Genomic DNA, 13,530 nt, shown 5'->3' on the forward strand with positions numbered 1-13,530 from the left:
ACGTACGTACCTCAGCCTCTTATTTGTATTTTTATTACGCTCGTTGATGAAGAAAAATTGGTCGGCAAAGACGGTAAAAATGCGTGTGTACGCCTCTCTTTTTTATTACACACTCTCTTGCCGCTAGTATATGAAGATGAAGTCCAACCATATGTATGAATGATACAGCTACAAACACTACGCCGGATGGTCCAGGACTTTATGTATTGAATTTAAAATTAGGAATTTATGTATTGAATCTAAAATTGATATGTCTACATATGGACAGTAGAGTTTTAGTTATCAATCAATTGGACCGGCCAAATTTATCAACACATTCAATAATGCAGTAGTACATAGTACTGCGTGAAATACTACTTTTCATTTTTATTCTCTTTTTTTTGGTAAGATGTAAAGAATAGAATACATAGTAGCGTATCTGCAGTCCTACAAAAAGAATTTCAGCAAAGCAGAAATCGAAGGAGAGGAAAATCTAGTGAAAATAGAAATGGAGTACTCTAAAGTACCAATGAGGTCCTCATCCATGGGTGAAGAAGATGAACATCTGGAACCATCTACTCCAACCGGACAATATTATAGCAGTTCTTCGCTCTCCATGAGCATTCTTGCAGTTTTGGAATTAGAAATTCCAATCGATGACTCCCAAACTATGTCATTGCTTGAGAATGTTTTCCTCCCCATTAACCCGCGTTTCTCCTCCCTCTTGGTATACTCTACATGCTCTAGTCTTAGTGCGACAGTTTGAGCTATATATTGTACTAAGATTTCATATAGGTTTAATTTGTCATGCAGGTTACAGGAGAAAATGGAGAAAAACATTGGAAGAAGGTTACGGTCAATCTGGATGACCACGTCAAGGTTCCATTGTTTGAAGAAGGGTTACCGGTGGAATGCTACGATGAGTACCTCCAAGAATATTTATCAAAGATAGCTATGGAGCGGCTACCACAAAGTAGACCGTTATGGGAGATTTACATATTCAAGTACCCTACAAGCAATGCAGCTGGGACAGTTGTGTTTAAACTTCATCATGCCCTGGGTGATGGATATTCACTCATGGGTGCTCTCTTTAGCTGTTTACAAAGATCTGATAATCCTTCTCTTCCTTTAGCTTTTCCAAAGATCCGATCCGACGATTACATGAATAAGAAAAAGAGTGTTTTTGAGACTTTGTCCATGTTCAAGAACACTATAACGGATTTCACTTGGAGTCTTTGGAAGGGTATGTTGGAGGATCATGCTAGCCCTATTAGGTCAGCTAAAGAGGGAGTTGAGTTTAGGCCAGTTTCAATCTCTACTGTCACCTTTTCTCTTGATCAGATCAAAGAAATCAAAGCAAAGCTTGGTGGGGTAAGATTTAATAGTCTTTCACTTCTTCCCGTCGTTTTAATTTATTAAGTTCGTAGGGTATATGTTCTTATTTGGAATTCTTACCAGTATATATATATGTTCTTATTTGGAATTCATTTCACGTTTATGGTTTCCTCAAATCTGTTAAATTTTTAATGAATAAAAATTATTTTTTTTCTGAAACAGACGCTTAACGATGTGATCGTTGGTGTAATATTTTATGGAATAAGACTATACATGGAGACTGCAAGCAAGGGTGCTGGCAATGCACGTTCAACGGCTCTAGTTCTACTCAACACTAGGGAAATAACCACTTATCAATCAGTCGAGGAAATGGGGAAATCAGAAACCAAAGGTCCATGGGGTAACAACTTCGGCTTTATCCATGTCTCCATCCCTAATGCAACCAATCTTGATAATTCCGATCCACTAGAATTTGTATTTGAAGCTAAGGAAATGATCACGAAGAAGAAGAACTCCTTGGTCGTTTATCTAACTGGAAAATTAATCGATCTAATGAGCAAACTAAGAGGTCCAGAGGTAATTGTTGCAATCAGTTTTATTCAGAATATTGCAATCATGTGATGTCTCAAAATCTATTAATTCAAACATATTAGTATCTCCAAAATGCAGGAAACCTCTAAATACATACGTGATGTCATTTGGAAGTCAAGCATGGCCATATCAAATTTGATAGGACCGGTGGAGAAAATATCTCTAGCAAACCATCCTGTTAAGAGTATCTACTTTATGGTGGTGAATGTTCCTCAGGTAAGTTAAAAATTTATTGGTTTATTTAGATTTTATCACAGGATGTAGGTATTTTTTTCTAAATAAAGCATAAGATGTAGGTATAATGAGTAGGGTATTGATATCCCAGCATATTTGTTACAATTAGAGTTTTTTTTTCTTTTGACAAAACTGGTCATAAATACCCAAGGTGACCAAATTTGTGGTACAAAAACCCCACTTAAATATTGGGATTCATTAAAACTCCATCTTAAAATAAATTATACAAAAACCCCAAAATTTTAAAAAATGGATACAAAATTCCCAAATTTCAAAATTGGTTTCATCAAATTTTATGATGAAACCAAAAATCAGTTTCGTCAAATTCTATGAGGTTTCATCAAATTTTATGATGAAACCAAATTTTGGTTTCATCAAAATTTTGTTTTTTGGGGTTTTTGTGTTACTTTTGTTTTGGAGGTTTTTTTTGTGGTTGGATAGTGACTCCTTTGGGGTTAAAACTCGCGGACCGTTGACTCTTTTGATAATAAAGTTTATAATCAAGGCTAGATGGAGTTAGTAAAGTCGTCGAGAGTTTCTCTAGGCGGAGGCGTACTCCCAGTAATTATCCTTATCAATTTACCTCGAACTGAAAATACATAATACTCCCTCTGCCCTATTTTATTGGTCCGGTTTGACTAGTTCAAAATATAAAGGATATCGGAGGAAATATCATGATTACCCTTATGAAATGTTAGATTATTACCAAAACTAAAACCAACATTCGTAATATTTAAAAACAAACATATATTGTGTAATTTTTGAAATGTTTGAAAGAAGATAAAACAGATATCTCCCCACTTTTTTAGGTTATATTATCAATCTTATATTGTATTTAATATTTTTTTAAATAAATAAAAAGGAACGAAGATAAATATGATATATATTAAAATGCTTTGTTTCCTATTGATGAAGATATCATTTAAGATTTTAGGTTGGTTATACTAAAAATAGTTTTATAATAATAGAAAGTTGAAGGGTATATTTGAGAGTTTAACTAGAAAATATGAAGCTGGCCAGTATTTTAGGACAGATGAAAATAGAATAGAGGATGAAAATATAAAGACAAAGGGAGTAATGTTTTTACACGAAAAAAAAATTAAAATAAAAATACAGAAAATAGGTAGTAAATGGTAAAACCACTGATATCTCTAGAAGATTAGACATAAAACGGTGTTGGACACACATATGTTGTCTCGTTAAAACCTTGTCAAGGAATATACACATGAACAAAATCTTTACGAATGAAAGAGAGTACAACATGATAAGTCATAAAAAAGAGTTCAGTTATAAGAATGCTAGGATAACTAAAACATTTACAATTCTTCAGTAGCTTAGGAATTCTACGTTCTCCTTCAGTACCCAATGCGTTGTCTTGTAATACTTGCAGTATGTGTGTGTGTCGATAAATAAGTTTTGAAATTCGAGCGTCATGGCTCATGTTAGGACTAACAAAATAGGTTCATGAGTTCTTCTAGCAATTACAAGACTGATAGATGTGTCACAACGGCTTGTCTAGGAAAAGGGGGTCTTGCTAATGATTGCGGGTAGTTGAGCCATTGCCACGATCGATGATCTTTTGGTGAGAGTTGATTTTGCCTTTTCGAAAAAACATTGCCAATGGGATTACTAGCTCTTGAGATTAATCTACTTTAGGAAGAAGCCAAAATGACATAGTCAATGTTGATTTTACCTTCATGTTTTTTTCATAAGAGCCTTCTTTTTTCTATTCAAAGAAAAAACATGGATGTTGATTAAATTACACACACACATAATTAGATGGAAATGCGAGAAATTTTTTGATGGGGGGTTTTTTGAAGGGGCACATGGGAAAAATGATATGTTGACACATGTCTCCCATATTAATGAATTCTGTTTCCAAAAATACCAACATCAATTAAGAAAACCAATTTTCTCTCCAAAAATACACTTCTTTAATATTCTTGGAAACATAATTCATTAATATGTGAGACATGTGTCAACATGTCATTTGTCCCCCATGCCCCCTTCAAAAAACGCCCCCATCAAAAAATTTCTCTGGAAATGCTAACAATACGCCACTTAAAAAGCTAATATAGGCACACAACATATGAGATGGTAAAACAAGATCAAAACCAGATAATCTGAACCTAAAAGCTATGAAAACTGTAAAAGGTGAGTCCAACTAATAAAATAGATATTAACCTAACTAATAAAACATATATTAATCAATAAACACAACTAACTAGATCTGAAAATTGTAAATAAGGAACTGGGTATTAATGTTCACTATAACCAAACAAGAGACTTAAAGTAACGTCTAAGTATCAACACAACTTAAATGTCAACGTCTACTATATTATCTAGCATTCCTGACTTCACATAATAGGAAAACACCCAGAATCCTAATGTTCAATGTAATGTAGTGAACCTGAAATGATGTCATTAGAACACTGAACTAGCTGATGTTCGGATTAGTTCAAGTTAAAAACGCTAAACTAGTTGTTAAAGGATTAAGAAAGCATTAAAACTAATTATAAATAAGAAACACAAAGCAACATGGAAAAGTATAAGACAAGATACAGAAAATAAGCAGACATAAACAGTTATAGCAAAAAAAAGTTAATTACAAACAGTTAAACTAGCAGTTAAAAGACATAAAACCAAAGACAATTACCAGCAGTTGCACTAGCAATTAAAATAAATTGATGTCAAACACTAACAATTAATCTTACAAGGCTACTCTAACATAGACTAGTAAATAAACCATTAGGCTAGCTCATGACAACTACCTCCCAAAACATATACCAAATGCAAACTATCATGACTATGTCGACAGTTTGCAGAGAAAACTTAAATTAAATAATAAGTAAACAATTAGCTAGCACCAGAGTACAGTATATTAAAAAGAAAAAATCGGTTGTACTTGAATTATGGCCATTGAAGTTTTAGTTTGAAAAACTTGATGAAGAAGTTGAAAAGAAAAGGTCATTGTATAACTAAACCAGAATTTTGTTGGATATTCCTTTACTTGGCGATTATACCAATCCAGACGTTAAAAATTTAAGTAGCAAAGAAAAAAAAAGAGACTTTATAATAGAAAAACAAGGAAAAAAAGAAGCTAGCCTTTGAGTTTTGTTGGGTCAGCGGAGCGGGGGTCAAGATATGAGATTCTCTTTTGCCATACATGTGATGAAAAAGAAGTAAAATTAAGATTCGACAAAAAATGAATTACTCGCAAAAACACAAGCAAATCTCTTGGCCAACCTATTTAAAAAAAACAATCAGAAAATGTCACAGACAATCACAAAGCAAACACACAGTAAGAAAATGGAGAAATCCTAGTTAACAAAAAAACTCAATGAGAATGGGAAAGAACTATATGGCCAGAAACAAGGAGGTAACATGAGATACCCAAAAGTCAAAGAACAAACAGCGGAGACTAATAAAAGAACTTAGGTAAACAAGTTTGAATACCCAGATCAGCCACCATTTTCTAAAATTTCCTTAACTATATATAACATTTAAACAAAGGAACTAATGCAAAGACGAAAAAAAGTTGTTTGAAATCAAACATCGATACACTAAAGGAACATGGAAATTAGAAGACCCACTGAATATAAATACGAAACGTGGAAACTAGGATAAATAATAAAAACTCAAGAAATGTTGAACAAAATGCACATACACTTGTTTTTTAAAACAAACAAACAAAGATACACCAAGATTAAAACCTGCAAGTGCACATGGAACCAAATTAAAGATTTTAATCCATTTTGGAACCAAATTAAAGATTTGGAAACAAAGACATAAGTGTTGAACAAAACATTGAGAAAAATTTAAGACAAAAAAGGTAACTTGAAATTAGTTTTTAAACAAAGGAATAACAAGATTTGGGATTTTTTTTCTAAAAAAAAAAAACCCCAAATTAAGTTAGCTAAAAATAACATGATAAATTCAAGACCGGATGATGGGGAACCCACTCAAACATTGGGGATCAGGACTATCACCAAACAACTTGGATCATTCCATCACCAAACAAATTAAATATAATCAAAAAAAAAAGGACCCAGTTAACATTGGGATGCAAAAGACAAGTCAGTTGATAAACACAAATCTGCAAACCCAATCATCTTTGGGGAACAACAATTTAAGTTAATAATAAAGATTCTGACAGATCAATATTCCAAGATCAAACATTAAAAAGACTATATCACAATCTTAAGAAGATCAAGCAAACAAATCCAAACCTCAGATCCCTTGTTGTTGTATCAAGCACACAATTGCTAACAACAACCTAAAGAGGAGAAAAAGTGCTTGAAAGATCAATACTTTTACGCATAACTATATCAAAGTTGCACAAAGAAGAAATTCACTCATATCCCATGTTATTATTATATCAAATACAACAATACCCACAACAACTTGAAAGAGGACAAAAGAGGTAAGACAAAATCCTGAGAAAAATATGAACAAAAACCAGATCCTAAGAAAGAGTTGTGTTAATTAGAACCACAACATACTTTCTCACCCCGTCTAATAGAGAGGTGTTTTTTTAAAAACAATTATGGCAGTACGATGTAAAAAATTAAAAAACCTAAAAGAATCATCACATATATGTTTATTAATCACTCATATACATTCCTCATAACCAATAATCCATTAATCACCCGAAGATTAGCTTAGAGATTACTCATCCATGGCAAGAGTAAAAGTATTTGTGTTTTTGGAAGAAAAAAAGAAGGCAATTTAGATTTTTAATTGTTCTTATGTTAGCATGTCTTACATATATTATTCAACCTTTGATATGGGTTTCCTTTACGGTGATATCCAAGGAGTATATATACTCTAAAACATATTCTCTTTTCACGTTAAAGCATATTCTCTCATAACATGATATGAATTTTATTTTTTTTTTTTAATATGGATAAATTGGTCAAGTGTAGAGTCTCATGGTAACAATGGTGAGCTACATGGGAAAGATGAAGATAGCAGTTGGAGCTGAGAAAGAATTGATTGATCATACATTGTTCAACGCTTGCTTAGATGAGGCATTTGAGATAATTTTCAAAGTTGTTATACTCAGTTCCTCGGGATTAGACAATCTATATATCATTTATTTATTTCGTTTTGTGAATGTTAATGTTTTCTATTTGAATAATATATGTGTGTGTATGTGTGTGTTTAATTGATTCATTGATCTTATTTTATCCAAATATATGAGAATAGTGTTTTCACTAAGATACGCGTTATAGATACACTATATGTTGTTATCTGGACAATATTGGTGTTTTTGACCAGGTGTTCTCAGAATTAATCCATCAGAAATAATCATTTGATTTTGAAACCACCAGAGATTGCATGATGCCTTGTGTATAATTACATTACAAGTTTTAATTAGGCCATAGGGATTTTACCGTCTCAAAGATCGATGAGAATGGGATATGGAACCACATGGAGTCAAGCAACGACACCTCATGAGCCAAGAAAAGACAATAACTAATTCAGGTGATTTTTTCTTAAATTCAGGGGTGAAATGTGATGATTGTTGTTAAAGTTTCAAGTTCTGCTGGTAATATTCTGAAGATGGATAATTCCATATCTGAAAGATCAGAAACTTCGATTGATCTGTCTAGTTTACCTGAATGTAGTAAGCGTGGTGATGAGATACCTGAAAAAGCAGGGGTCTAACAACCACACCCAATATTTCGATTAGCAATCTGTATAGACTAACTCCAATATACTTTCTAGAGAATCAACTAGACAGTCAGACTCAATCTAGAGAAAAGTATATTGAGGAGTTAATATCTCTCTCACTTGATTTGATCTTTAATCAAGCAAATAAGAATTTGCGAGTCTTTATCAAATACAAGGATAATAAACTTGGATGGTACCAAAGACCAATATCCAAGGATCAATCAATTTCCAATCAACAACCAAAGGTTGGATTTCACAATTGTTCGATACAACGCACAACATGTGATATTTCAATTATATAACAAAATATAATGCGGAATAGAAATAACACAGACACCAGAAATTTTGTTAATGAGGAAATCGCAAATGCAGAAAAACCTCGGACCTAGCCAGATTGAACACCACAATGTATTAAGCCGCTACAGACACTAGCCTACTAAAAAAAACTTCGGTCTCGACTGTAGTTGAATCCTAATCAATCTCACACTTATTCAAGGTACAGTTGCGCTCCTTACGTCTCTGATCCCAACAGGATACTACGCACTTGATTCCCTTAGCTGATCTCACCCACAACCAAGAGTTGATACGACCCAAAGTCGAAGACTTCAATAAACAAATATGTATCACACAGAAAAGTCTACGATGATAGATAAATCTGTCTCCCACAGATAAACCTACAAGTTTTGTTCTGTCTTTTGATAAATCAAGGTGAACAGGAACCAATTGATAAACCGGACTTATATTCCCGAAGAACAGCCTAGTATTATCAATCACCTCACAATAATCTAAATCGTATGGTAGCGAAACTAGATATTGTGGAATCACAAACGATGAGATGAAGATGTTTGTGATTTCTTTTTATCTTGTCCTATCGGAGATAATCTCAAGTCAATTATTTCAATTGAACTCGTACGATAGAAAATGGATATATTAGATCGCTCAACTACAAGAGAAGTAGTTTCGTCTGGCTTCACAATCCCAATGAAGTCTTTAAGTCGTTAACCGACAGGGTCTCAAGAAGAAACCTACGGTTAAAGGAGAATCGACTCTAACAAAACCAACTAGTATCACATAGGAGGTGTGGGGATTAGTTTTTGCAGTTGCTAGATGTCTCCCTTATATAGTTTTCAAATCAGGGTTTGCAATCCAAGTTACCTTGGTAAAAAAGCATTCAATATTCACCGTTAGATGAAAAACCTGACTTATCCAAGCTAATATCTTTCAACCGTTAGATCGAAACTTAGCTTGTCTCACACACAAATGAAATGTATTCATTTAGGTTTGAGTAACCGTACCTAAACGTGTACATTGGGTTGGTTCAAAAATAGTTAACCAATGGTTAGCCATATGATCACTTTCATATTAATCGTATTCATCTTTCTCATAACTAGTTCAAATGACTCATAAGAACTAGTTCAAGAGTTGTTCAATTGCTTAAGTCTTTATTCATAGACACAATTGAAACAAAATCGGTTTGATTCACTTGAATCAATTCATGAAAAACATAGCCACGGTTTGCAAAGATTGCACTCCTTATTGATTTATTGTTTTAAGTTCATGAAACTACCGATTTCAGAATTAACCAACTTGGGTACGCGTACGGGTATGCGTACCTTAGCTACCGGATTTGAGTTTACAAACTCAACAGAAATTTTCGGTTCGAAAACTTCCGCGGGTATGCGTACCTAAGGTAACTGGTTTTCAGTTTGCAAACTTCACAAACTTCAGCATAAATTTTCGGTATGAAAACTTCCGCCAGTACGCGTACGGGTTCGCGTATCTAACCTGTCTCCTTCACCAATACTGCATGCACACATATGCACGCACTTGGTTTCCGGCACATGGATTTATACACTAATGTGCGAACACAATATATATACTTATATCCATAGTTGGTTATCTCAACTCTATATTTCAATCATTGAAACATTCTTCTGTAATGTTATAATAGTCGTTCGACAAAAAGAATCGACTATCGTCATCAAAGCTATTTTCAAGATTGAAACGTCATCATGACTTTCGTCACGGGTAAAGATGAAAATGGCTAAAGCAAAATCTTACCAACACATATTTCGAGAAAAAGATAGGCGAGTAAACTCGGCTCGAAATAGCAAATGTGTATGTATGAAAACTATCATACTTATACGACTTTTGTCTCAAGAGTAGGAGATAGAGTAGATAGACTTTTAAGTGAATGATGAGTTCAAGTCTCCACATACCTTTTGGTCGGATGAAGTTCAACTGGTTCCTTGAGTAGTTCTTCGTCTTCGTAAGATAATCGCCATGGATTCTGGAGCTCAACTATACCTAACTATCCTAGACCGAGACTTAGTCATAAGTAAACTAGAAATCAAGACATATAGTTTTGATCACTAACATTGACAAACATGTTTGAGATAACAACGCATGCGAGTTCGACCAAGCAATGCTCTACCAATCTCCCCCTTTGTCAATTTTAGTGACAAAACTATCAATACATATGGATAACAAAATAGATAAAACTTTGTAGCTTCACGTCCACATGCTTGATCTCCTTGGTGCTTCAACATTACTCGAAAACTTCGTCTTTTCCAAGTACTCCCATGATTCCATAGATGTTTAATTCAGCATCATAGTTGTTGAAGTTCTGTAGCCATAACAATGAGAAACCAAAAGCTTTCGATCATTGTTATACAGTGTCATAGTATTTACACAACATCAAAGTTCTTATATCACAACTTCGACAACGATACTATGGTGATATGTATCACTCCCCCTTGGTCAATACTTTCGTCTCAACATGAAAACCACTCCCCCTTACATAATGACCCGTAAAACACGTAAATCATATGTATTTATAGTGTGAACTACATATTAATTCTCCCCCTTTTTTTCAATATAATTGGCCAAGGTACGAAAACGGGATCCTAATGAAATTTCCACGAAGACGCTTCAATACCAAAGAAAAGTACATACCAACTTATTTCGATGCAATCATAAAGCCGAAGCTAAATGCATTCACCAAGGAGTTTACAAAGATACAAGATAACCCCTAAATAATTCCACAGCCGCACTCCCCACAAAGATATGGAAATTAAGCGCAAGTTCAAAAGAACTCTCCCCCATTTGATGTCATTCCCGAAAGAACAGCAAGAGCGACCTTACTTTTACAAGAAAAGAAGGATTTTATTGGACACCAAAAACCATAATGAAATGATTTTCTATATCCAAAATTCTCAATTAAACTAACCACAAGTAAACCCATGATTGATTTAATCGGAATACACAATCAAATTAAACACAAAAGTGATCAATTTAATTGAACATGCTCAACATAAGAGAACTTAAGGATCTACGACTATGTTAACCATAAAAGAATGATTAACTCAATCGTTTTATGCTCAACACAAGAAAACCTCATTGCAGTATTGTAGATGGTGGATTTTCGACAAAGGGTAGAATTGTAAAACTATACTCCAGATTCGGAAACCGGATGAGTATTGAGGCTCATGTCTCTCATCAAAGCATGAAAGCTCATTCCATAAAATCTCTGACTGAGAAGGCCGTCTCTCAGAGTACATGTAGATGTGTAATCTCTCAGCTGAGGCCACGACACATCTCATGAATACTGAGCAATTTCAGTAATTACTCCGGATCCGGCAATCGGATGAGTATCGAGACTCATGTCTCTATGCATGAAAGCTCATGCCACCTCTGATGGAGAAAGTCTCTCAGGAAAAATGAAGATGTGTAGTCTCTCAGCTGAGGCCACGGCACATCTCATACTATATAGAATCGAAAGATTGGGCGGCTCCTTGATGAGTGCTAAAAAGTGCATATTTCTATATATTTTTCTTGGCATTTAACTCATCTTTTGTGCATTAATTCTACATTTTATCCCATATTCTGTATTTTCGTTGTTTTCAAGAATAAATACTTTTCTTAATTAATTTTTGCATTTTTAGGTACTAAATAAAGCATGGTTATCTCACGGAGCGAAAAGAGCAAAGGAACGGCAAAGACTCTCGATAGGAGGAAGCGAAGAATGATGTTTGCAAGAGCCGGATCAACTAGAAGTGGGCTTGAAGAGGAAGAATTGTTCTTAAAGAAGATATGGGCTTGGCATACCCAAGGCCCAAAACCCTTACTCAAACACATTTCCACTATCCAAGCCCGTCTCGGATTTCAGCCGTCAGATCGAAGCATTTCAGCATCCTACGGTCGCTCCATCATCGCACATCAAACTCCTAAGCCCCCGCTTTACATCGCAACGCCCATCTCCATCTTGGGTCGTCCGTTTTGCTACATCCCTTCATCCGACGGTCGCTCCACGCTTACCTCCGTATCGCCGTTGGATCCACCTACCATCTTCCCATCCATCGCTCCTTGTCGCAGATCATCAAAGTTCGCTACACCCGCTCAACACCCTAGCATCCAAAACCATCGACTTCACCCAAACAAGTTCTTCTTCCCCAAATCTTTTTTCCCCAAAATCTTTCTTCTTCCCCCGACAGTTGCAGTCGAGCTCTGCTCCTGCCTCTCTTCCATGTCCACTGCCACCCTCTGCCTCACTACCATCTCCATACCCCGACACCACCTCAAACCCATCTCCCTAGCCTAGTTATTTTCCCCATCTCACAACCACTGAAACCCTAGGTTTTGGGGTGAGTAAAATAACTCGAACTAGGGAACAATTAGAGCAGCAGAGGCGTCAATTGAAGCATGAGAGAGGAGCAGGAAGGTCAGAAGAAGCATGGGTCGAGTCTATTTGCATCAGAGGGTGAGTTAATTTTAGTTATTCTCGAAACCCTAATCCTGCTGATTTGGGGATTTTCAAATTAGGGTTTGTAGAAATTTAGGGTTTTGTTGTAAGCTATAAAAGGGAAGTGATGTAGGATGTTAAAGGTTGTTCTTGGTTAGCCGAGATACCCCCAAATTTGGGTTAATCACTGTTTAATTTTAGTTTTAATTTTCAATTTAATATTTAGGGTTCTTCAATTTCTGTTCATGTTTGTTCTTTGTTAATTTCACTGTTAATTTTTAGGGTTCTTCTGTTGCAATTTTCATTCATTGTTTAGTAGTTTAAATGTTGTGTTGTTCCTGTTAATCATGTGTTGTTCCATCTGTTTTCTCATGTTCTGATTTCGCTGCTGAGGCTCAGATGAAGCTTTAGTGGACTGTTAGATAGTGGAATGCTAGGTTAGAGCCTTAGTGCAGTGTGTTGATTGAGCAATGTGAAGAGATTGATGCTCATAGTGCCTGTGATTGATTGTTCTGTCAAAAGACAGTCAATGCTAGGGGAAAACTAGTGAGCAAATTAGTTTTCCTCCCATTCTAGATGTATGCATAGGATTTTCAACTCAACCTAGGATCACATTGTTTGGCTAGGACACAAGGGTGGATTCAAAGCCTTAGCTTAACCCACATTCTGTTTTCACAGTCACTTGCAACTTAACTGTTTTGTTACTTCTTCACACCCCTGCCCTTGGCTTAGGCCTTGGTTCCATTGTTCTTTGTTTAGTTTCATTGTTCTGTCACCTTCTCATAATACTTTGTGCTGTTTGCTTTTGCCATTGTAAATTTGCATCCTTTTGCCACTGATGTTTGTTTCTTTCCCATGATCATTGTTAGTTTGTTGCACTGCCATTGTTAATCTCTTAGTTATTGTTCCCTATTCTTCCTTGTTCCTCATCTCTGTCTGTGTTCTCTTTTATTCTCTTTCTTTTGCTATCTTTT

At 35.1% G+C, this 13,530-nt stretch overlaps 1 protein-coding gene across 1 annotated transcript; it reads left to right on the plus strand.

Moving 5' to 3' along the window:
* Positions 1-396: 396 nt before the first annotated feature.
* LOC113337190 (O-acyltransferase WSD1-like) lies at positions 397-7,809 on the plus strand. Its single transcript, XM_026582917.1, has 6 exons — positions 397-706; positions 793-1,350; positions 1,537-1,890; positions 1,984-2,121; positions 7,065-7,284; positions 7,676-7,809. The coding sequence occupies exons 1-6, from the start codon at positions 488-490 to the stop codon at positions 7,807-7,809; spliced, it is 1,623 nt and encodes a 540-aa protein (XP_026438702.1). The 5' UTR covers positions 397-487.
* Positions 7,810-13,530: the final 5,721 nt, after the last annotated feature.

The sequence above is a fragment of the Papaver somniferum genome, chromosome 1 (genome assembly GCF_003573695.1).
Source record: "Papaver somniferum cultivar HN1 chromosome 1, ASM357369v1, whole genome shotgun sequence".
NCBI classification, from domain to species: Eukaryota; Viridiplantae; Streptophyta; class Magnoliopsida; order Ranunculales; family Papaveraceae; genus Papaver; species Papaver somniferum.

What these genes read in the sequence shown, in the direction of transcription:
- LOC113337190 (XM_026582917.1), top strand. Translation starts at nt 488, where the DNA reads ATGGAGTACTCTAAAGTACCAATGAGGTCCTCATCCATGGGTGAAGAA. An exon ending in GCAAACTAAGAGGTCCAGAG is followed by an intron (nt 1,891 to 1,983) that starts GTAATTGTTGCA and finishes TCCAAAATGCAG; the next exon opens with GAAACCTCTAAATACATACG. An exon ending in TTTCTATTTGAATAATATAT is followed by an intron (nt 7,285 to 7,675) that starts GTGTGTGTATGT and finishes TTGTTGTTAAAG; the next exon opens with TTTCAAGTTCTGCTGGTAAT.